The sequence below is a fragment of the Salarias fasciatus genome, chromosome 8 (genome assembly GCF_902148845.1).
Source record: "Salarias fasciatus chromosome 8, fSalaFa1.1, whole genome shotgun sequence".
Classification (NCBI taxonomy): Eukaryota; Metazoa; Chordata; class Actinopteri; order Blenniiformes; family Blenniidae; genus Salarias; species Salarias fasciatus.
The window spans coordinates 5,453,635-5,478,235 of record NC_043752.1 but is presented as its reverse complement, the minus strand read 5'-3'; the positions used below and the strand labels follow the sequence as shown (position 1 = coordinate 5,478,235).

General features: G+C 43.5%; 1 protein-coding gene and 1 long non-coding RNA gene across 7 annotated transcripts in view; one reads left to right on the top strand and one right to left on the bottom strand.

Annotated features, from left to right (window-relative positions):
• Positions 1-24,601, bottom strand: part of shisa6 (shisa family member 6) — an 82,418-nt gene that overhangs the window by 11,347 nt on the left and 46,470 nt on the right. For 4 of the 6 annotated variants that reach the window (XM_030098945.1, XM_030098947.1, XM_030098948.1 and 1 more), the window contains exon 4: positions 13,958-13,996. The exons of the other annotated variants lie outside the window; for them this stretch is intronic. In XM_030098945.1, the coding sequence (XP_029954805.1) occupies positions 13,958-13,996 (39 nt within the window). The remainder of the gene's footprint in view (positions 1-13,957; positions 13,997-24,601) is intronic. 6 annotated transcript variants of the gene reach the window in all.
• On the top strand, positions 567-24,601 carry LOC115393838 (uncharacterized). Its single transcript, XR_003931974.1, has 3 exons — positions 567-645; positions 7,096-7,098; positions 24,589-24,601. It is a non-coding gene; the product is annotated as an uncharacterized LOC115393838 (long non-coding RNA).

Below are 24,601 nucleotides of genomic sequence, written 5' to 3'. Positions count from 1 at the left end.
CCAGATTAAAGGATACTGCCTGAAAGAGTCCACATCTTTCCTGATTGTCTGAAAATAGCTTTTTTCTAAACATGTCAGACAGTCAGCACGAGAAAAAAAAAAAAAAAGGACTTTCGTGTGTGATCCAAGGTAATTTTGAGACTAATTTATGTTCCTAATCTTCAAACTAATCAATCAAAACACAGCTGCAGATATACAAGAGTAGAATTCATATCAGGGGAGCTGGTATATTTTCCACATATGACTGTTTACATTAAGATTCACCAAGCTCACAAGCTGACACGCGTCACACTGATGCCGAGCAGCCTGACAATGATCGAGACAGAAGATTTCCACCGGAGCCGTGCAGCAGAGCACGTCTTGTAATTACGTGTTGTGCAGTCTGAAAGGTTTTCAACCTGCACGATGGCAGTGACATCTACCAGCCACCCTTAGTTTCACATTAAATATCCACAAAAGTCAGAAAAAAATTAAACACAAGAGAAAATGTTAGAATCTAATAAATCTCAGTGTCTTCATCACTGTGCACACGTGTCTATTTTTTTTTACTTACACCCGAGCAACACTGCAAATTACAGAGTAGGTATCAAGCCCAGGAAAATGAGTCAGACTCTTTGACAAACTCACAAAAACAGCTCAAGAAATGTAACACAACAAATGCTGAGTTCATCTTAGTCATCGGAGAAGAAAACAAGTGAAGTGTCTGGATGCTCTCTGGTGGAAACGCTGGCGACCAGCTCTTTAAAGCGACATGCTGGTGGCGTTTGTAAATGATGTTCGTTGGAACATCGTGACATGTTGGAACGTGACAAACGCGGTTCGGAAAGATGAGCAAACCAGCAATCTCTGACCAGACATTTGAACACGTCTGAAAATATGTTTTCATATTGGTTTCCATGTGACATTTATATGGAAACTGCTGAATTCTCACCGCTTTGGTTGAACTCTCCATCCAGACCGGAGTGAATGGAACTGACGTTTATTCCAGCCAGTTCTACCGGACTTTCAACTGGTATTGGAAAACCGGAGTAGTAGGACTGACACACGAATACACATCCATCACGACTGCAAATACATTACTGTCAACACATCTTTGGGTTATGGAAGGAAACCCAAAAACCTGAAGAATAAAACACACAAACTACAGATTCTTTCAGAAGGCTGAATACAACTGAAAGTCAAATGATGTAGCCACGAAACCACAGCTCATTCTGCGTTTTTTATATATATTAATCCATCAATCCACCGGCTTTACAAGCTAACCTGCTCTTTGTCTGCTCTGATGCTGTCAAAGTCTGATTTGCACATGTAGTTCAGTAGGAATTTGTATTTTTGAGGAGAGATAAAGATAAAGTGCTTGCCCACATATTTATCTCAAAGCACATGAACACTCATGAGGAAAGACATTTTTCAGGATGGCGGAAAAATTGAACAGTGAAGACTGACTTTCTTCTCTCAATTGGAACCGTGAAAGCTACAACTGAGCTCAACATCGGGCAAAAAAAGAATAACAGAGAGAGAGAGATTACCAATCCATCACATGGCCACACAAATTTATGTTTATACTTAAAGTTACCAATTTACCAAACATTCGTTTGTTTATTGTTGGGGAAAGCAAACAAACCAATCCAATTACAAGAAAAACATGAAAACTCTCGTATATTGGTGGTAACCGAGGGATCTGATGGAGAATCTAAAGAGCTGCTCCATTCTGCTCACAGCACTGTTTCTCTCGGTATGCACCAGGATGCTTTAATCTGCACTAACAGCCGTCCCTGTTGTCATCCCAGAGAGCAAAGTCATTTTAATTTCCAGCCCCGGAGAGTGAACAAGCTTCACCCGGCCGTCTATCTGTCCCGCTGCGCCGGAGCCGTTGAGCGGATGACAGCGAACGTGATGCAGCGGCACGGCGCCGCGGAGGTGCTTGGCTTGAAAGATGGGACCTTTACTGAGCCCATTGTGGTGAGAAAGTTGATGAATGACAGCTATTCTCAGCAGTGCGCGGGAGCGCGCGCCCCTCTGTTTGTGGGGACGGGGGCGGAGGAGGCGGCGGTAGATGGAGACCCCGTCGGAGAGTGTTGCCGTCGCGACACGTTCATTTGCTGTCTGCTGCTGTGCCTGTTTAAAAATGCATTAGAGCCAACTGCTGAAACATCCATTTACATCTGTCACAGAAGTGAAGGAGGAGCGCGAGGCCCGGCGCTCTCACATCATGGGTTTCAATATTTGCTCGAGCTATGGAGATAGATGGGACGTGTCGCCTGTGAGCTCCTCCACTGGCTCTGTCTTTGCTCTTCTTTTTTTCTTTTTTTTTTTTTTTCCCTCACAGCGATGCTTAATTGTGACTCTCACAGCAAAAAGATTATTCAGAGGGGTAAATTCAAATACGGCCAACTGTTTTCTACGAATATATTAAATGAACGGCGCTGTGATGTAGATTCGCGTCAGAGTTGTTTACTCTGGAGACACAAGCCGCACACAAATCATGATTTTGAAGGTCATTGCTCATTTGTCTTTACTAATAATCAATCATTTGTTAAATCAGCCAACTGCTAAATGCATCTGAAGCATAATGGACAGTGCAGAAAAATCAAACAAACATCAGATGTCAGCTTGAAGAGCTCTACGCTAAACTGAGCATTTCTGATCCATCCAGGTCTGACTTGAGAGTCTATAGGAGCCAGATTCTGACAGCAAATACGCTCGTTTTATCAGGTTGGATGCGCTAAATAATCACATGTCATCCTCACAATGCTGAGCTGTAGCAGAACTGTTGAAATTAGTGTGTCCAATTCTTCAGCGACCACTAGTTGTACAGGGCATTTTAAAAAACCGTCAGTTTGAAAGGGACCCTTTACGCTTTTTCGTACATTCTGTCCCACGAAAAACAACATTCAGAAGAATGTTCAGCTTTCTTTCTCTGAGTACATTTAAAAAGTCTGGAAGAACAACAAGGCCTTGTTAACACGGCGTCGTTTAAAGCTAATATGCATCATATTTTGCTTCTCATTTCAGAGAGGTGTTTACATGGTAAGGTTTTGAAAACAACGCTCGTTTTCATCGAAACGGCAGAGATGCTCGCATGCAGTGATGCTCAGCCTTTGAATATTGTTTCATATTGGTATAAATCAGGCTTATTGGATTTTATCAAGCTCTCGTATCAGTCCTCGGTATCTGGAAGTAGCAAAAGGGTAACACTCATACTTGTCCTTGTCTTTTAAAAAAGTGGCACATTGCAAAGCAATAAAAGGCAAATAAATAAATGAATTGCAAAAAATGTAATAAATCCAGAAAGATTAGTACAGCACTGAAAAACCCTTGAAAAGAAATGACATGAACTGTCAAAGATTATTTTTCCATAGAAAATGTGATTTTCTAAACCTGCAGTTCAATATCAATGACACAAAGGGTTTTTGTGTGTGTGTGTGAGTGTGTATTGAAGCTTTCAAACATCAGCACTGCAGCTGACCTTGTTACTTCAGTGGAGCATATTTCTTTGTTACTTACCATTAGAGTATCTCACCCTGCCTTGTTTTTTAATGGTCCTGTGATAATGTAAAGGTAATTAATGGAGAATAGTAAAACAAAGTGTCCAGGGTCTGGCAAATCCCTCAGTGGTGATAAAAATGTAATCAGGCTGTTTAGCGCTCCTAACGCGCATCTCCTCTGCATAACGGCACCTGAGCTGCTTTCCCAAAAAATCTTTATTACAGTCGGTTGTATCACCAATTTGGCAGGAATTGACTATAATCATGCTAAAATTTGTGCTTTCAATTCCAAGAAAGTGACCCAAAATAGCAATCCAACTTCAACCGTTCAGACCATTCTCCATTTTTAATGTTCTCTGTGCACGTGTGTGTGTGTGTGTGTGTGTGTGCCATTTCACCACAAAAACAAACTCGTGGCCCGGCATGCTTACTTCGTTGCTTTCAGCCTGTCTGCTGTTTCTGTGTAAACAAAATGTTTTCGAAATGTTGCCATGGGTATGTGAATTTTTTCTAAAATGCAAACAATTTTACTTGAAATGTTGTTTGGTTTTACAAAAATTGATCCTCTGTACTGCCGAGTCCAGCTCGTGGTTCCAGCGGTAGAATCATGTAAAGGTAGAGTTCTACCTCAACAGGTCATCGATCCATCAAAAGGACAAAAACAGAAGAGACTCAAATACCAAGCTGGAGTAACTGGAGAGAAACCCAGACACACACTGGGAAAACTTCACACACAAATGCCCCCAGTCCCAATAGTACGTTCTCACTTTGAGGTGAGAGTGCTTTCGCTGTGCCAGTCTGCAGCCAGCTAGACGATCAAGCAAGTGTTAAATCCTAGCACTGCTGGAGGGGAGGCTTTCTGGAGGAGGGCCAATCAAAAGAAAGATGGGAGCCTGAGGCAGGTTTCAGATAGAGGACTAACAGAGTGTGTGAAAACAGTGCAAGAAAGTGATTCATGAAAACTTGCAGCGCTGGAATTTCACAAAGAGAAAAAAAGAATTCTAATAAGTCCTTTCTAATGGTGATATAGCGAAGGCGACCATGTACTTCAAGCTTTAATTGACTTTGCCAACTTGGATACAAGATTTTAATTTTTCTATAGCTATTACCAAGTGGTTTATTTACCCACAGATGACTGCAGATGGCCTGATCAGCATGTATGTCATGAAAACAAACAGCTTTTGTAGCTTCAGCGCTCACTGCCGCTGGGTTGGTCGGCAATCCTAAATTTTTCAACTCCTCTTCTACTGCAGACGGACTTCATCAAACGAAAAGTGCTGCAATAAAACTGGACACACTGACACGTTATCGCATAATGGGTATTATGTTTTTGAAAATCAGCACAGCTCCCCGGTCTTTCACTTTAAAGTATAGTTAGAGAACCTTAAACCTGGATCAATACCCTGCAATTTTCTTCGGAGTTCTGTCTCAATCTGGTGATTTCCACTCAAAACCCTTCGTGAGGGGTCCGCGGAGACGAGCCGAGCCCAACGACCCACTGAGAAGAATCAGAGGACTGGAGCTCATTAAGAGCCTGGACAGCCATGTTCAGTGATCTTACCCGTGTCTGGGGACCAATTAACTGCATTCAAAGGAAAGTCCCGGCACAGTTAGAACCTCTCCACCCCCAAAAACTCTTAGGACCTGAAGGCTGCTTATCAGCCCAGAACACCCCACCTCGCCCTCTCCCTTCAGGCCCCGTTTGTGCTGATGTCGCAGAACCACCTCCATGCTCAGTTGCTACCATGAAACAACCCGAGGAACCTATTTGTCAACGGTTAAACGGGCTAAAAGTGGAGAACAAGACCTCCAGGATCCACCGCCGACCATCTAGTGCCTGCATCTCTTTAAGCTAGCCTATTAAAACAGATCCAAAGGAACAACTGCTGTCTAATCATGCAGTGGGTGATTGACGTGCTCTCGGGTTTGTTGGGTTAAAAAGGGTCCCGATTTAAATTGCTAAATGGCTGTTTTGCTGTCAGTATGTTGATGACGCAGCTGTGTGTTTGTCAGATGGTGTCAGTCGAATTTAACGGCTGAATCAACCACGTACAGATATCTGCAACTAAGTGGGCTGCAGAGACCACAGCCTGGATACAGTCGCCGCAACGAGAAGATTACTCACATTAAATTTCCCTTCTTCACTCATACTGTAAGCGATCTCCGGAGAATACCTCCTTGGCGAGTTTGCATAATAGCATCCAGATGGCTTCACAAGTGACTCAGTAAGCTGACATTTGGCGTGGCATTTTGTTTCACATCACACTTCCAAAGCGTCGCATCTATGTGAAGCACACTGGGGGAGTTAAGAGAAGGCACACGGACCAGAGCCCACCATGGGACACCTTCAATCCCCCGCCAAGGTTAAACAGCCGTTTGTGCAATTGATTGCGGTCGCATACTAGAGAGGAGCTGCGGAAACCATTTAATCGCTGATTTTTTTTTTTATTTTTCAATGAATTAATTTATTTTTTGAGGATCTGCATTCTGTCCAGCTGCCGAACAGCCACGTCACCATATCCAGTCAGTTTTCTCTTTCTCTCTGTGTGTTTGGCCACAGTCTCTTGGATTTCTATGAATAGTTGAAGTTGTGCTCGGAGAAGAGAGGAGCCGAGTGGACCGCTGCCAAACAGTCATCTGTGTGAGGGAATGAAAGGGGAGGAAAATAGCTCACAAACAAACAAGGTCATGGGAGTGTTTGCTGGAACAACTGTGCAGCCTCCAGAGGTCGGCCTTCTAATGTCTGATGCACCCACCAAAAAAACCCCTGGGACACTCAGACACACCAGCTGAAAGCAAAACCACTCAGAAAAACAGAATCCTTCATGACGAATTGAAACATCCAAAGACTACATTTATGAATTCTACCAAAGCTGCAGCTCGCTCTAACCGTGATTTAAGTCAAGCTAAATATCCTTTGGCAGTTTGCATGACGACACTCAAATTTCGACAAATAAACCAGTTGATAATACAGACGAGGGCAGTCCTGATATTATATGGGTAATAAGTGATCGTTTCCCCTTATTGCCCAATTTCTCACTTTGGAATGAAATTCATTAAATCAATGGGTTTTAGGTTTCAGGTTCAACATCTTGCTCGAGAAGATTTCAATGTGTGGAGATGGAAAATTCAACCTGCAACCCTCTGATTTAGAGACAGCCACTCTACCAACCGAGCCACAAAGCATTTTATCCCTCAGCGGTTTTTGACCAAGTCATGGTCCATCTGGCTGTACAGAGAAAAGCACATACTGTAGATATGTTCAGGTCTTAATGGATTACTCAGACGTACGGGTCTCCGCTGGCCTCCAGGTTTGAATCAGTCACAGTTCACCTGTCAGTGATTCAAATGACCACCGCTTCTCCAGGACAAGTATCTGGTCTGCGCACTAGGTAACATTGTGTTTTTCCAGCAAATAATAAAGCTACATCACAATAAAAAATAAATGAAAATGTCGAACCTTCATAGGAAATGTACCATTATTGCTTTCCCCCTCAATCGCTCCCATCACCAACTGCAGACACTGAAGGAATCCTGTTTAAGTTGGCCACTCAGTGAAAATAGTAATTTGCTCAAATAGTCAATTTTCAGTATGAATACGTTCTAGTTCGTCCTCATTTAAACACCTGAGGTAGAAGCTTTTTTAAAGAATGCTGTGTCTTGAGCTGACAAATCACAAATTACTGATTTTGGTGGTCTAGAGACTCAACAAAGTTTGAACTGAAAATGCTTCATTTTTGCATTTCAGAAAAAAAAATCCCTGAAGGCACTACAACATTTAGAAAATTATGCCAATTTACATGGAAATGACAGACTCTGAAAACAATGTGATTGGGCCACAAGTTGGCACTGTTGGTTGGTTTTTGTGATGAAAACACACACACATGCATGCAGAGAACAAAACACTACAAACATTAACAATGGGAGTACACGGACATTCACACGGACAGACGACCAACTATAAAATTAGACAATGAACACACGGGGAAGCAGATCTGACAGAATCAGGATTCAGCACATTTGCTTATATTACTATGAAATACTGAGTGTGTTTTGCAAAATACTGAGATGAATTTATGCAAATAGGTGACTTTGCACTCGATGTGATTTTCAGTTTGAAAATGTTTGTGTTGTTTATGATTGCTTCTATCTTCAACACGGTTCAGAAGCTCATCGGAGGCTTCAGCAGAGACTCTGGTGGTATTCTGGTGAGAGAATGTCCTCTGCTGGACACAAGAACTTCTATTTGTGGATTTTATTAGAGAATATTTTTCTGTGTTGTACCCTTCCTTGGGTCTCGGAATCCTTTCTGTCCCGTTATTCTTATTTTTCCCAACGCTTTGACAGATCTACATATTGCAGTCCCTCCAGGAAGTTGCAATGCAACTTCAACAATTAATTTCTATCAGTTTCAAGATCAGTATGTGGCCCCTGAGCCGAAATGCTTTTGAGACCTCTTTGAGTGCCAAACACTCTTTTGAAGACTCCTGTCTGTAATGTCCGCTCTTGTCATTCTTAGCTGATCGCCCACAAAAACATCAGCAAACTGAATGAGAAGAGAGTGTGCAGTTTACAAGATGGAATCAAGCCCTATGAGTTTCATTTCCCACCTTTCCTTGACAGATAGACAGATAGAGAGATAGATAGAGAGATATGGAGAGTCAGGCACAACTTGATAGAATCCCCAAAGGAGCCTCGGTGGTGCTTCCTGATGACACACGGGGGTGGGTGAGGGTGAGGGTGGGTGGAGATACAGTGGACGCAGGATGAAGTGAGACAGAAAACAGATAAGAGAGAGGTGAAAGTATAAAAAAAAGGGGGGGGGGGAGGGAGGATGAAAAGAGGAGAGAAACAGCAACATGGGCCAGTGATCACAGGCCATCCGTCCACCCCCTCCACCCCCCCGACCCCCACCTAGAGATCTATTAGAGAGCCATCCCCTGCTCTCTGCTCCACTCTCCTCATGACATCCCTCTCTAAAACCAACAGCGCTGCCATCCCATTAGTCCTGCCAAGTGGAGCCGCTGGAATTATGAAAGGCCCAGAGGAGGAGGGCGGGAGCTGCTGCTGCTGCTGGTGCTGCTGGTGGTGATGGTGCTGGTGTGGTGGGGGCAGCTCTCAGAGCGCCCTCTGCATGTGTGTGTGTGTGTGTGTGTGGTAGGTACGTCCGCAGCCGTCTCGGCTGACAGCGCGCCACATCCCTGCCCTCCTCTCGCCGCAGAACGGAAGCAGAAAAAAAAAAAAAAGAAAAGGGAAAAGCCACCACGGGCTTGACATTTAACAACTGACAAAGAGTGTTCACATTTAATCGCTAAATGTTAACTGCCATAATAGCCCCACTTCACTCGGTTAGTAGGGGACAAAGCTTGAGGCCCCTGGATAGGAGTCGCTCCCACCTCCTCATTGATTTCCCTGGCAGAGGAAGGCGGCTTAACTCTGACCCAATTGCGGCGCTGGTGATAATGCTTATAAGTTATATTTATAGCACTTCTACTTCTGCTAATTTTAGCTCCGCTGCTCATTCTTAAACTGACTGGCTACTGTGACTCAGAGTTTGGACTTAAGCTGGGGGATTTTGACTGACAAAAAGGCTTAACCTATATCTTAAAGTAAAAGTCCAGAAGATCCAACAACAGAAGAGACGCCAACTTCATCTGCAGACGAGCGTTCACAATGGCACAGGGAACCGGAGGGGATTCAAAAGACGGGGGCAAACAGAGTCTACTGTAACGCAGCGTCGGCTGCTTGTAGCGATGTGTTTGTTTGCGAGGAAAAAAATGAGACAGTCTTTATGGAAATCAACAGTGTTCGGATGCTAAACACAGCTGCTTAAATTCCTCGTCCTCACAGCAGCATGAGGTTGTGTTCTGACTTTCTGCCAGCGCTAACAAGGCTGCAAATAAGCGACATGGACCGTCTTATCAGCCATCTCCGCTATTGATATTTTGACTAGTTGAAGAAAGGAATTTCCTCCATCACCAGATCCATCTGCCCCATCAAATCGTGTTTTCCGACCACAGCTGCATCTATTCGCCTTTGTTGGTTTGGTACTCGGGACTCCAAAAAATTGATATGTCCGCTTGTTTACATGGTCGGCACATTTGAGCCAAGCACTCATCGAAATGCAGCTGAAATTTTCAAACAGATTCCAGAAAAGTTGGGCGGGTGGGGGCTAATTACGTTGAAACCAAAATAACCAAAATCAAATGGCATTTTTGTTTTGTTTGCACTAATCGTCCAGTCTGTATTCAAATACTTATAACTTTTCAAAACTTTTCCTGCCTGATGCTTCTCAAAAGTCTTCTAATAAGGTGTATTGAAGAAGTCGAGTTGCAGCAGTGAAAGCTGAGAGGCCAGAGAAGTGAACTGGGATCGAAAGTTTACAGCATAAATGCTTCAATATTCTCCATTAGGTTAACCCAATGCAACCTCGCTATGATGCCCAGACTCCCCAAAAAAGTAGGTTTTCATGCAAACTTAGAATTTTCGTATTTTCAGATAATTAAAAAGCATAAATAATCCCAAAAATGAGACAGAAGTTGGCTTCCAGTGGCTACTCTGTACCTGCTGCATTCAGGCTAGGCTGTGGACGGTATCATAGGTAATGTTGATCAAATAGTTGGGCACAGTGCATATATCCATCTTTAAATCTGATTGACCAAGCCCAGACTGATCCCAGCTAACAGTTGTTAAAGACAGGTTGCCACTCAATGACAGGACAAACACACAGAGACATTCATACCACACAGATACAGAAAGGAAAAACTTTTACACAAACATCTTTTTAGGCCACGCTTACAGGGCAACATCTTCAAGTGACAATGTGGATGGACAGTATCAATAAGCACCTACAGACAAGCACCTGCTAGTGGCTGAATATGCTGACTGCGTTTTTTTTTTTTTTTTTTTTTTTCTTTTTCAGATTTTCTGAAATGCAATCAGAAAACTTTGGTGAAACAATTCGTATTCACTTGAAATTCTGTCATGTAAACATGGTCTTAGAGTCACATGAGTTTCCCCAAAAAGCCCTATTTTGCATTATGGCTGGAACCTGTAGAATCTACATTGACACTTCACACAGAAAAGCCCCCACCTTGCTGCTAAATGAGGCTCTTAACCACTTTAACGCCAAGCCTCCCTTGACAGAAACAATGGAGAAACAATATCAGACATGATCATCGATAGTTCAGTTTGGAGCAGTTTAATAGCTGCAACTTGTCCTGAAGGTGTAGTTAATATATTTAACACCTCTTCAGCAGTCTGTCGACAAACCCATCACAGATAATCAGCTGAGTATGAAGACAGAAGCTCCCAATTTGCGTTCTTTAAAAGCAAAAGTCAAGTAAAGGTGGGTGTACTCTGCTGTTAACCTTTAACTCCCACTGTACAAGTAAATTGTTTACAACTTAAAGTCCAAGCGCATGATTTATGTGCATGTTTTAACTTGTACACGGTCATTAAACCTTATTATATCTGCAATTATCAAAGGTGCACCGCACAGAATAAGAAGTGGACCCTTTTACCAGCCGTCACTTTAACTGTGACGGTCTGCTGTGGTGTTTTTGTCCCTTTCACAGTTCTGTAAAGAACCCTGTGGAGCTTAAGACTTTTAATTACTTGAGCATCCATCGCTTTCTTTCAGCGTCCACGATTTCTCTATTTCATGTTACACTAATTGTGGTTGACCACATCCTGAGGCCAGATCTGAGAGGATCTGAGCAAGATCTACACAACGTCTCGTAATGAAGGATGAGATGTTCTGTGTTTCTGGATCTTCAAACCTGGGATTTTCAAAAAAAAAAAGAAAAGTAGCACTTGTCAGATGATCTACATCTCATGTCTGCTAATGACTGAAAACTAATTAGTACGTGTTCCGAATTGGTCAGAATTAATAGCTGCTCGGAAATCCTCCGATATCATTATGCGTTCACGGATAACTCCGTTAATGAGAGTCGCTCGAGCCGCCGACAGCAAAGTTCCCGTGTTCTTCCAAATGCAATACAATCCCAGTCCAGACTCTTTCTATACACACTGATGGTAAGTATCTCTCTTTATCTCATAACTCACAATCACCCCCAAGATACCAAAGGCCAAGAAGTTGCTTGACATGTCACTGCCTCTCCTGCTTGACAAATGTGCCGTGATGGTCTCAGCAGGGATGAGGAAGGGCAAGGGGTCGAGATGGACTTCATATCCAGTTCATTTTGAAATGTGATAGACAGTGAACCCGCTGAGGGCTGCTGCGACCCCGCACGCTAAAAGGCAATAAGAGATCCCATTTTATTGAAGTAGTGCTCGGTGAAGCTCCTACAGAACTCGCCTGGTTTTCACTCTTGTTCTCTCGCTACAGAGCCGAGGCAACCCGCCGGCTTTAAAGGTAATCTTTCCCTGAAAAATCAAACAGCATGGCATTTTCATCGCATGTCACATCACAGGAATAAAGAGGGAAAAAAGGAGAGAAAAAAAAAAGCAGAACAACAGAGAAGCAATTCCTCTTCTTGTCGACAGTTCATTGACATACCATCCGACTCCGTGTGCAGGCTGTTGGAAAGCAGACTTCCCTTTGAGAGGAGGCGGAGGGCGAGGAAGAGGTAGAGGAGGAAGAGGAGGGTCCGTATATTGTAAGCACGGATAAGCACAGATTTTTCTGATGTCTTCTTAAAATAAAAGAAGTAACATCATCAAAACTGCCTTTATCCGCGCCTTTATAGACCAGCCCTCCTCTCCACTGAGACGGACAACAGTCGAAGAGCACGTACACCACTGAGGTTAGCACATTCAGTTCGGCAAAGAGGACGACACAGAGAAAGGTCAAACAGTTCAAAACATACATCTTTCAAAGGGCAGGTGTTGAGTGAAATGAGACCAGTTTGGATTTTAAGGCACAACACAGTGGAAGGAATAAGGAATACAATGTGGGCCAGCAGCAACAAACATCAGGAGGTACACAATGTTCCTCTTCACAAACATCTTTCTTTTTTTCTGTCAGTGTTTTTTTTTTTTTTTTTTTGTTAAACACAAAAACAGTTGGAATCTTCCTTGTGGCAGAACCACATAGGGGCGTTACGGCACATGGAAAGGTTCAGCCAAATCCAACACAAATCAAGAACTTGACAACTCCCAAGTCTTTTTTGTTTGTTTGTTTGTTTTTTAAGTATTTTAAAGAGAATCAAGGTACAGGCATGACAAAGGCTCAATGTGCCCCTCAAGACTGAGTTCACTCCGGAGTTCCCTCCCATGTTTCTGTCCCTGAAGGTTTTTGAGGTTTTATCTACCAAAACATCTCAATCTGTCGTCCAGGCATCTTTCACAGGTGCTCAAACTTCGCTGTGCTTTAGATTGAGAAAAAAAACATTCATTACAGAGTTTGGGAGCGTTGTGTGATTAAATGTGTCGATGAGATGCATGTAACAGAATAAAAGTTGGGTTTGCTCACTTGGATGTCGTCTGCGTATGTTTGTTAATGAATCTATTCTGTTTGAGTTAGCGTCTGGATTTTGAAGTAAATGGTTTGATTCCGAGCAGAAACTGTAGGATGGAACTGTGTCGGGAAACAGATTTAGCTTTTTTCAGACCCTCGCGCATATCAATAAACCTAATCGTACCAAAAAAGTACATCGCTAGTTTTCTAATCTCTTATGTTAGACTGAAGTTTGTCCTGCTCTCGGTTATTAGTCCAACAAAAAAAACTATAGTCTCTTTGTATATGTTTTTTACAGCTTAAATGAAGAATACAAAATGGTAGTTAGCTTGTTGAACATTGTTTCGGGTCTTTACGTAAAGCTATGGCGATTTAGGCAAGCTGTCCCTTCCTATTTCCAGGCTTTACACTAAGCTACACTGTCCTGTTAGTGAAAATCATACTGCTCATATTTGGCCCAGGAAGCGTCTTGTGGGACCAATAACAGCGTGGATCTGTCTTTTCACTCTTTGCCAGAACTGAGCCAGAAGTAAGCCGGCTCTGGCCCGTATTGTGCTGATTGTCTGCTGAGTTTTGAACGACAAGAAAGTAAGAACTCGTTTTTTTGGGGGGTTTTTTTTCGGGGCGGGTTGGACCACTGGCGCTACGTCACAGCTCTGCTGGGTCAGAGGTGGATTCAGTCTTTTCTTCATTACCAAAAAGTGTTTTAGTTTATCCAAGTGGATGTTTTTCTTTTATAAAACCAGCCTGATGATTTTTTTGCGTACCGTCCCGCCCCTATAACCAGAAAACAAACCACACTGCACTCATCACACAGACAGTCGAAGCTAAACATCGAGGGGAGAATACACAGGTTAGGTGTGGTAGATCAACGATAAGGCACTGCACTACCATGAACACTGCAGGTTTAAGCTGCCTCCAAACACTCTGTCTTACGTCATGTTAGCACTACCGATCGTTCACACGTGAGTGAGACAAAATCCAGGAAATCATACAGAAGTGGTTAGAGGCAACTTTGACCCGTTAAACAAAGAACAGCCATCCCTACCATGGTGACTCTGGGAGCGGACCGGCCAATGTTTTTCTCCTAGAAAACAGAACCAAGTGGTTATTCATTAGACGCTGCTCCGCGGACCATAATGTAACAGAAAAATGCAATCACACTCAACAAGCAGCAAGTTACTGTTCTTGCATTGTAAAGCAGGGATATGGTTACAGTCACTACATCAGACTTGTTTAGAAATGAAATTGTCAATTTACATGAAAATAAGTGGGGATTTTTTTTTTTTCTTTTTCCATCCAACAATAAAGCAGCAACAACAGTTTTCGAAAGGCGGGCGACGACCACATGTTGCAGACATGCGGACACACGTCGAGCACGAGGCTGCGGGAAATAGGAACAATTTCAAAGCCTCAGTATGGATTGTGGTGCATTTTATCTTCCCATCAGCTGCGGGCTGATGCCACCTGACACACAGCATTAGTCCCCTCGCTGGTTCACGCGTTCCCACTCGTGTGGGTAGAGAATGGCGTCGGGGCGTGAGGGAGACGACAGAGGAGAGCTGGGGTTTCGGAGATGAAAGGAGCGGGATTGGGGTAGGAGGAGAGGAGGGGAGGATAATGAGAAGAAGGGAGGAGGTGTAAAAGTCACAGTTGTTCCCCGCGCCCTGACACTACAGGGCTCCAGCCATGCGGCACTTTGATCTATCACCATCGATTTACCATCAGCCCCTCATCGCAGGCCACCTCCCACGCAGCGGCGTGCGGCGTCGGGGCCGCGCTCAACGGCCTCCGTGACGGTTCGCGCTACGGCTCTGACCTCGAACCCCTCCGACTGAAATGAAACCGCCGCAGGATTGTTCTCGCTCGCGCCGAAGATTCACGCTGATGAGCGCGAATTAGCGAGATTTCTCTCCGCACACAAGTGCGCTGATAAGTGAGATTTACATGAAATCCCCCCTGAGAGAGCAACACAAACAGCACATCTCCATGCTAAAACGCTAAGACACACACACACACACAGTGCAGTGAGGGCGCGTACCCTTCAGACTGCTGTAGTCTATCCACTGGAGTGCACACTGCTTCCCTCCTGTATCCCTTTCTTAATCCAGTAAAGCTCTTCTCATCCAAACAAGAAATTGGAGTATTGATTTCACGTTTCAGGAGAACTATGCAAGTTTAAAAAAAAAAAAAAACAGAAGAAATAGAACATTGGTTGTTTTGGGGGATAAAGCTAAGAAGCAGAACGCCCTGGAATGACCTGCGGTATCTTGTGTACACTAACTAGTTTTCTTCTTTTAAAAAAACTTAATTCACTTGTTACCAATAATAAATTGTGCATTCATCTTTGTCTCCCGGTTCAAGCTTTCTTAATAATCTGCTGATAGCTGTGTTATTGAGATGTGGAGGAAGATGCTCTCTAATCTGAATATGAGACTTTTATTTCGTTACCAGTAAACAAGAGATTATTAAAACAGCAACAATTAACGTTGCAGGCAGGCCTAATTCTAACCAGTGTTTTGTTTTTATACACAAAGTAGTTACCTTTTTTTAAAGATTATGTTCTAATGTTATTTTCTCAAAACTGTGATATATTTAACTGATTTTCTGATGTTTTTGGTCAGAGTTTTCTTTGTGTGGTCTTTGACTTTTTGTATTCGTCGATAGATGACGATGATCACTTTGTGTCATTTGGAATAATGTGATAAATTACGGACCTAATGAGACAAAACTCCATCCTTAGGCAACATTTTGGTTTTCTATTCATCTTCAGAGACCGACATGCTGCATAAAATCAGTTTCTATTTGTACTGTCATTGATATTACAACCCATTGGAGGTCAAAACACATGTAAACATCGCAAAATTAGCTTGTTCAACCTACATGATCATTTTCAAGTAAAACGGCACCACATGATGATTTATTATTACTATTAATTAGGTTTAATGCTATGTGTCACTGTTTATTGCTCTTTATGCCTGGTTTTGACTTATTAGTACTATTAAGTTGGATGTAATCCTTAAAGCTGTCTTCTGAAAAGAATGGTAACAGACTCTGATTCATTGCTGCCTGCAGCTGACTTAAATAATGAGCTCATATTTTTCTAAAAACGCCAGCTAATTAAAGCAAACATCTGTCTGATGAAGACTTGACGCCGAACGACGGAAAAACGCCAGAATGAGATGGAATGACTTTGCAGGATTCTGAATAACGGATCTTGTTTTTGCTATGAGCAGCCTCCAGCTGCGCCACCCCGGTATTGATCGGGGAGCTTGTGAAACCCCTCTGTAGATTAATCATGGTGGTGTTGGCCTCCTGAGGCGGGGCGGTCCGCGACTCGCTGCGCCCACAGAGGAAGACCACCGTCTAAAGCCTGCAACATGTTTAGCAGAGTTACTGTAGATTCCGATCCGATGACCTTGAGTGGTGGTCTGGTCAATAGTGTATCGACGGGCTGGTAAATCTATCAGATATGTAATGCACGGCTGACATATTGATGGTTACGGGAGGTTTTTTTCTCCAGGGGAATGCACTGGAACGGCATTTTTTCACAAGACTCCTAACAGCTGGTCAAGAGGTGGATAATGAGGACAATGCGAGGTTGGAACACGGCGAACCCGAAGAAACCTACGCACAGTTCAAAGCCTGGGAAAATCTGACTGCTGTGAACCTTGCAGCTTCTGCAGTGGCAGAATGAATTCCTTTTGCTTTGGCTGAGGTAATGCAGGTAATTCATCTCTTTGTGACCCTGCTGTAAGAGCTGCAAAAAGACTAAGCTGATACATTCGCGCTCATTCAGTTTCCTCCCGGCCTGCTCAGTTTACTTGGAAGCAAAATGTGACAAGGAACCTTGATGCCCGAGCATTAGTTACATTTCTCCTGACTCAACATTATGCGGCGGTGTTCTCAGTCAACAGGAACTTAACGGGGGCTACACGACGGTTTGCCGTTTCTCGGCATTGCGCGAACAAACAGTCGTTTCATTGTCCTGTAACGCAGTCAGTTATCTTGACATGCAATTTTCTCGTGGCGCAGGCAGAGAAGATAAATCAAAAGGCTTAAAACTGACTGTCAGTGCAGGTATGGAATTCAGAAGAATGAGGCCTTTAAAGCAGGGTAACAAATAACATAAGTGCAGCTGGCAGCTCGACAGTAAACAGTGTCGGTTTTGCTCCTTAATTGGAATAGGACTGTGTTTTTACAGTCAAGTGCAGCTGCTACACCTACATTTACTCAGCAGGAGTCATGCCGGCTTCATCTGGCAGAAATCCTTCACCCTCTGGAGAAGGAGCACTCAAGGGGGGGAAAGACAAGGGCGAGTGGAAGGATTAGGAGCGGTGGGTGGTCGAAGGAGACCTCCTCACCACATCAAAATGTGCTCGCCAGCATGCCCACCATCACTGCTTAACAATGTTTGCTCTGATTTTTTTTTTTTTTTTTTTTTTTTTGAGGTAAACTGGCTCTGCAAGAGCTCCGCTGCAATTTCCAGCCACCCCTACGCCGACAGGCCTTGATATACCAGCTGGAGCTATCTCCACAAAATCAATGATGTGGACTCAAATGTCAGCCGAAAACGTGTCATGTGTTCGCAATACACACAAACCCGAGGCGAGGAGAATTTTAAGAGCCCTGAAGAGCCGGGATTGGCTGAACGAAGCAGTTTTGATCCTCCAGATCCTCGTGGAGGAGCATCTCATTTAAAAATTACATGGCGGTAAATACGTCTGGCTGAAACCAATCAACACTGTGAGCTCCGTTAATAAGAACGAGCATTTCATTGACATTGAGGCTCCAGGATTCTAGTGCCGTCTCCAGAGGCTGCTGCCATGCCGTGATGTATGTTGCAATAAAGCTAAATGTTTTTTTATGACTGCAAGACTTCCAGTACATATTAACACACAATCCAATGTATGTAACATCTCATGAAAAATGTTAGTTAATGGTATCGGAGCCGCCTGGGAGCTGAAGCCGGGCTCAAATAACTTGTTCATTAATTCATTGCTGCAAATGGATCGTTGTATTAAGCAAATGCTTTGTTTTCGGGCTGGCGTTCACAGCAGCAGATACAGTTTTACTGCTATACGGATCTCTAAAGCTCCAGACACACCTACCGGCAAGGAACACATTCTATGAGGCGCATCCACTGGGATAAATATAATACATGAACCATCAAATATAAGCTGCATTTAATCCATACTATTAATTCTGTAAGTTGCATTCAGATCAATTTACACCTCATACGGAACACGCTCTTAGCGTTGTGCCTGCAGGAGGTATAATTGCAAGACATATTCTGCAACACAATACACACCCAGAAATTTCAGTAAGATACCACACAAGAAGTACAAATAGTACCTACAACCGGAAACCACGATTAAATGGTCACCCAAGACGCAAAGCTTTGCATTTTCACTTGAAAACGTTGTCGTGTAAACACGGCCTTGGCCTCCCTGGTTCCTGCGGGATGTTGGCAAATGTTGACGAAAATCAAATATGTTAAAAAAAAGAACAACTTTAGCATGTAATTACAGTACAGAGTATGAGTTCTGATTTCCAAAATGTGCACTTCCTTCTCATCTGCCACCCTGGTTGTTGATTTCTTTCAATCAACACCTCACTGAGCGAAGACACGCTCGGCTCCTCGCTCGGCTAATCACGGCGCATTAGCATATTAACAAATCAATTGGCACGAAGGAGCGAATCTTTCTGTACCTGTGGCAAAACACTGGGTGCAATATTATGTGGCGCATTGAACGTGTGATTTGGTTCACAGACACACACACACACACACACACACACACACACCTCCTTCCCCCCACCCCTCCACTAACACATGCACACACACACACACCCCGCTGGGTGTGTTGGATTGCTATCAGTCCCTGAGAAAGCTGCTTACATAACCCACGCTGCCAGCTCCCGGCCCACGTCAGCCTCCGTATTAGACGATAGCATCTTAAATGGCTTTTTGACAATGTTGTATCTCACTTACAGTTTATGAGGATCGAGGCCACTTGCGGTTGCGCGGGTGAGAAAGAGCCGGCGCGATTTGAGACGAGATGGAAAAATGAATAGGAGCGGTGGGGTGGGGGTTTATGTCGATGGGATTGCCACGCACGGGGGAAGATCGAAGCTCTTCGGCCAACTTGAGAGGCAGACAATAGCGGTGATTCATTTGTGTAGCAGCTTCTGCACTCGTTTCAGACGAATTCTCAAGGGCTGGAATATAACGACGTTAAATATTCATGCTTAACTAGTTCAGGGGTTGGGATTGTAAAGCATGAAAGCCGATCGTGATGCGATTAACAAAAGCAGAGTACAAAGTTGCCAGAGTTTACCAGTCTTCTTGCAGGGGTAGAAGAGAGAAAGGCAGAAAAAAAACACTTTCTTCATTAACTCTCCATCTCATACAGCAATCCCCCAAGCTCAAATAGAGCAGGGCGAGCGAGCAAGGGAAAGATTAAGAGAGGGAGAGTGAGAGCGAAGATTCGATAAAGAAGGGGAGAGTCTTATTTCAGTGCTTCACACACTGCTGCATGATCAAAGTAGAAAATGCTGTTTTAATTCCAAGAATCATATCTCATCTCCTGTCCACAAGCTCATTTTAGAGAATTATGCTGCAGGACAGAAAGGGGAGAAGAAGAAGTGGAGACGCGCAAATGAAGCCTCCAAAACCCCGCTTGGCCATGACAATACTTGGCTCCAGTCATCTCTGTAAACCACCTATAATGGTTTTAAACAGGTGAGAGTGACCTTTGGTTGAATTCTGGGATACTCGACTGGATTGCAGCCCCAGCAGGGGATTGACGTTTGTCCACACACACATCGAAAGGACTCATTGGGAAAGTCCCATTTCCCTATAAGTAAGCCCCCAAATATCTGTAGGTGGAAAAAACCATGTGTAATGTCCAAATCCAGGGCTCTTGTTTGGTATTCATGGATTCAACATTGACGTTCATGGAGATATGAACTCTGCAGAAGTTACCACTTGGGAATTTCCCACTTCTGAGTTGAGACTTTATTGCAAATGTACTGTCATTGTAACTCCGACGTTCTCATAAGCATTGCAGAAAGCCTGACGGAGCTGCAGTAAATTACATTTTCTTGCGGCATGCATTCATTTTCTGCATGACAACATACCGGAACAATCAGATGGAGCCAAAGAGCACAGCGTCGTGTTGACAACGGATTATCAGGGAAAAAATTACTAAAAACAACAAAAACAAGCAACTATGAAACAGTGCCAGTTTAATCAGCAAACGTGTAAATGATTTTTTTTTTTTTTAAGTATTTACTTGAAATTAGGTCCAAAAAAGAGAAACTTATTCATAGTGCAAGTCATACTGCCATTGCAAACCTCAACTCTATTGTGCAGCCCTACTTTAAATGATGACAAATAACAGGAAACGACGCTTTACTCCCGTGTATGTTGTTGCTTCTTGTTGTTGAAATCTTTCACCTTGAGAATGCAACTCTTAAAGCGTAACGTCACAAAGACAACAGAACAGATGCATTTAAAACAATGCTATTCATGTTCTGGATTGTTCTGAGTATAAAGAATATTTTTATGCTTATCACCATAATGTGATAAGCAGTGGCAACAATGCAGCAGCGTGGTTTATTGAAACAAGCAGAAAAACCTCTCATATCTGAATCGTAAAAACATCAAAACGCTGTTTAAACTAACATGCTTTGTCCTCAAAGAATGTCTTGAAGATACCAAGGTCGCATTAGAATTTAAAACACCTTTGCACTATTTAAAATGAATGCCCAACTCTGTTGCATTATATATTTGCCAGAAAACGAGAAAAGCCTATTAGGTTCCTCTTGTATCTACAATGCTTTAATGGCAGTAAATGTTTCTGAATGAGCTGGCAGGACTGTTTCAGAGTGTAATGGATGAGTTTGGGTAGCACCCAATACTCCCACTTGACTGAGGCCACAGCTTTAGCAGCTGATGCCTGCCTTCTATCAAAAATCACAATGAAAACCAATCCTTCCAAGTAGATGAATGGCCACAGGAAGACACCTGATGTTAGGCTGCATAGCAGAGATGATCACCGAGCCGTGACCAGCTTGAAGGAAGAAAAAAAAAAAAAAAAAAAGAATACCCAGCCCTCCCTGCTTCTGGCAGAGACCCAGATACCTGCACATCCATACATTACTCCCCCCCCCCCTTCAACAGAGCAATCACTCTCAGCAGGGGCTCCCTTCCTCACTCATTACAGCCAGTTAATTCTAAACTCATTAACAATGGAGCCGTAACAATGGCGTGCACAAAAGCAGAAGGTGTGGGTGGACTGCCTTTGCGCAGGAGAGAGCGAGGTGGGGGATGCGGTGGGGAGAAAAAGGATTGCCAGCTTTTTCATAATCAACTGCCAGTCATTTACTAAGATAAAGGCTTCTTTAAGTCTGTATAGGGGACAGAAGCCCACTGTTGCAATTTAATTACCATTTTTGCCAGAGTTTTACAAAGGAAACATAAGTATGCAGTGTCATGACTACGGAGGATTGGCTTCATGAATAGAAATTTGTTTCTACAAAAGACAGAGGAGAGAGTCAAATTAAAGCCTTGACATATTCATTGAAAGTTGCGAATTTCCTCCCGTCTCCTCTGGCCTCCTGGTTTAATGTGGAATAAAAATGGCAAAAAGATTAGTGTGAATATTAACTGACTGGGAGTCGATATTTTACCTGACCCTTTGTACTCAAGAGGACTTTGATTGGCCTTTTGACAGTTCGGTGAAGCCCAATCAATTTTCACTGTGGCTACCGGGGCATGCGTGGCTATTGGGCCGACTGTGTCAACTGCAGGTATTGGGATGAATCGGGGAGGCTTTTCAGCTCCCAAATTTCACCCGGTCTATTTGTGGAAATACCCTGGGGGCAAGACACTGAGCCCAAATCTCCTTCAACACCCCCACCTTGAACTGTAACCTTCACTCAGTGCTCAAGAGAATCTGAAGCAGGGGAAAAAATATGAGTCGATTCATTTATTTATTTAATTATCAGTGGAACACTGAAGGGGAAATATTGAGCGGCGGGATTGCGGTATTCCCGGGAATGTGACGGCGTGTCCACCCAGATCTGAGCGGCAGCCCGGGGCAGAAAAGCCGACAGCACTTGACGAGGTGTGCACAATCCGCCGGCGGCGTGAGGTGTGAGGGAGACAAATCTGAATATTGACTGAGGCCGTTTAATCCACCCCGGCACCTATTGATATGTCAATCATCCTGCTAAATCTAGTAAAGCGTGGCGGCCTCGCGAGCGGAACAGTGGCCCAAGGACACTGCTCTTCTCTGTCGTGTTTTAATTGCTGTTGGCACCGTGCGCCCGTGACTCATGGTAATGAGTTAATGAAGTCATTGAGATTTAGTGAGCAGCCACGGGCTACGGACTTCCTGCCGAGAATAGTGTGCCTGTTCAATATGGCTTTATTAACATTTCAGAAAAAAATGCCACCGGTCACATCAGCTGCACTGATCACGGCAATTGTGATTAATTTCATGGGCTGCCTGGATCCGACCGGAGGGAGCTAGGTGGGGTGGGGGTAAGCTCGGGAAGAGCTTTATGGCGCCATATGAGGGCATTTTAATGTTTTATCATGATTGGATCTCACAGGGAAGTAAATCCCTTTCTCTTTCAGACCTTTTTTTTTTTTCTCGAGTGAGTTCAAACAAAACCACATTCAAGTGCCTGTGAAAGTCGTCCCCTTTATATTTAATAAAGTAGAATTAATGAGGCTTTTTATCCATGCTAGCAATAAGCTGCCATGATGGCAGAGACATCCAACACCTCGGTGCAGGATGAAAAACAGCATCCGAGAGCTGAAGTGACAGAAGACTGTTGTGATTTTCACCGAAGGCAAATCAGTCTTCACGCCGTCTGTAGGACTGACATGTTACACCTGAACAGGTTTCCTTAAGCTGGAGTAAACAATTACAGCTGCAAAATAGCTGTCTCATTAAGGTTTCTCTGCATATACAGTGATGCTGCATTGCTTGGAAGCATTTAATGTATTTAAATATATCTTACACGTTGAGCTTTTTTTCCCACAGACTCAGCATCCAAAATGTTCTTTGAGAAACTTGAGTTGCTCAAGGTTACTGAGACAAGGAGGCAGGGGCAAATGAGAATTTAACCACCAACCTTGGGAATCGAGCAGCACCTTCTCAACCAGCTGACCCTGAGCAGAGTCAGAGGTTCAGGGGCCAAAAACATTCGAGTTTGTTCTTGATAAAAACCCTCCGGTTGGTCGGTTGTTGGCCGCAAATCGTATATTCGACAGTCCTCAAACTCCTTGATTTTAATTTGAAGGAAGACACACAGTTGGTGTGTTGGAGGACTCAGACAGACTTTATTGATTCAGATGTCACATCATCAGGTCAGAATTAGCATTTGGGCTACACAGCGGGAGTTGCAATTTGTGTTCATTGCTAATTAGCAAACGTTAGCATGCTAACATGGTGAAATTCACTTTTTTTTTTTAATTTGCTGGGAGCAAAACATGTGAAAGCTTGCTAGTACACTGTGGTACAGTTGCTACAAAGGATATTATGTTAAAAACAGTTTCTGCTTTTAAATCATTCTTGACTAATGATTTGTTGTATACATGGATTTACTGCTGGCCGATGACGGAATCAGTGAGTGATTAATATGAGGTATAAAGAAATAGTTTATTCCCAAACTTGGATGCTCCTAAATCATCAGTAGCGATCACGCCGCCAAGGAAAGAGCATCCCTGCAACTCTAGTTTAATCAGTCATTAGGACACACTAAGAGCTTGGCTGGGATGTAAATGTGAGCGAGCAAGCGGGAACGGGGTTCTGAAGAGGGAGGGGGGGGGGCGCCGAGAGACCCGCGATGTCTCTGAAAGTCTTCCAAAGCTTCACAGGCTCCGACAGCAGCAGCAGCTGAATGCTCGCCACAAGCGAGGGGAACGCCAAAAGAAAAAAAGAAAAAAAAAAAACCTGCATGACATGTCGGCTACAGTTTGTCAGATTCCATGTGGGAGATTCTGAAGTCAACTAGAAGTTTCTACGATCTGATGAGACCAAAACTCAGCTTGACCCTGAGATAAGAACTCTCCCAATGGGGTTGGCACTTTGCACAAACAACATATATTGTAGTTTGTGTGAAAAATAGCAGTTTTATCCAAGCAAAATTGTGCAATAAAGCAAAGCATCGGAGTTTATTATGGGAAAAAGTGCAAGGTTGCCAAAATGACACACGCACACACACAATCAAAGCACTGCGTGTATTAGATGTCATAAAAAGCTGCTGGAATCTTTCCCTTGTATAACATTTTGTTTTAATTATAACACATTTCAATTCAAATCAAGTTGGCTGTATCCTCTAATGAGCTGTAGAAGTTGAAGATTAATTCCGTCTAATCCTGAAAAACTGCAACTTGGCCCCATAACAACAACAACACAGGCGGAAAATAAAGCAGAAACGGGCCTGGTGGAAATGCATTCACATATTTCAGATTTGATGTGGGGTAATTGGTTAAAGCTGAGCGATCGGTATTGTGTGTGAGCGGCTGAGGTAAGGCGAGCCGCGGTCGCAGGCAGGGGAGATGTCTGACGGAGCCTTCCTCCGATCTAATTAAGTAATAATCCTCACCGAGAGAAGTCCACAATAAACTGAGAGGAAAATCTATAGATTTCATTTCCAGAGATGCGGCAGCAAT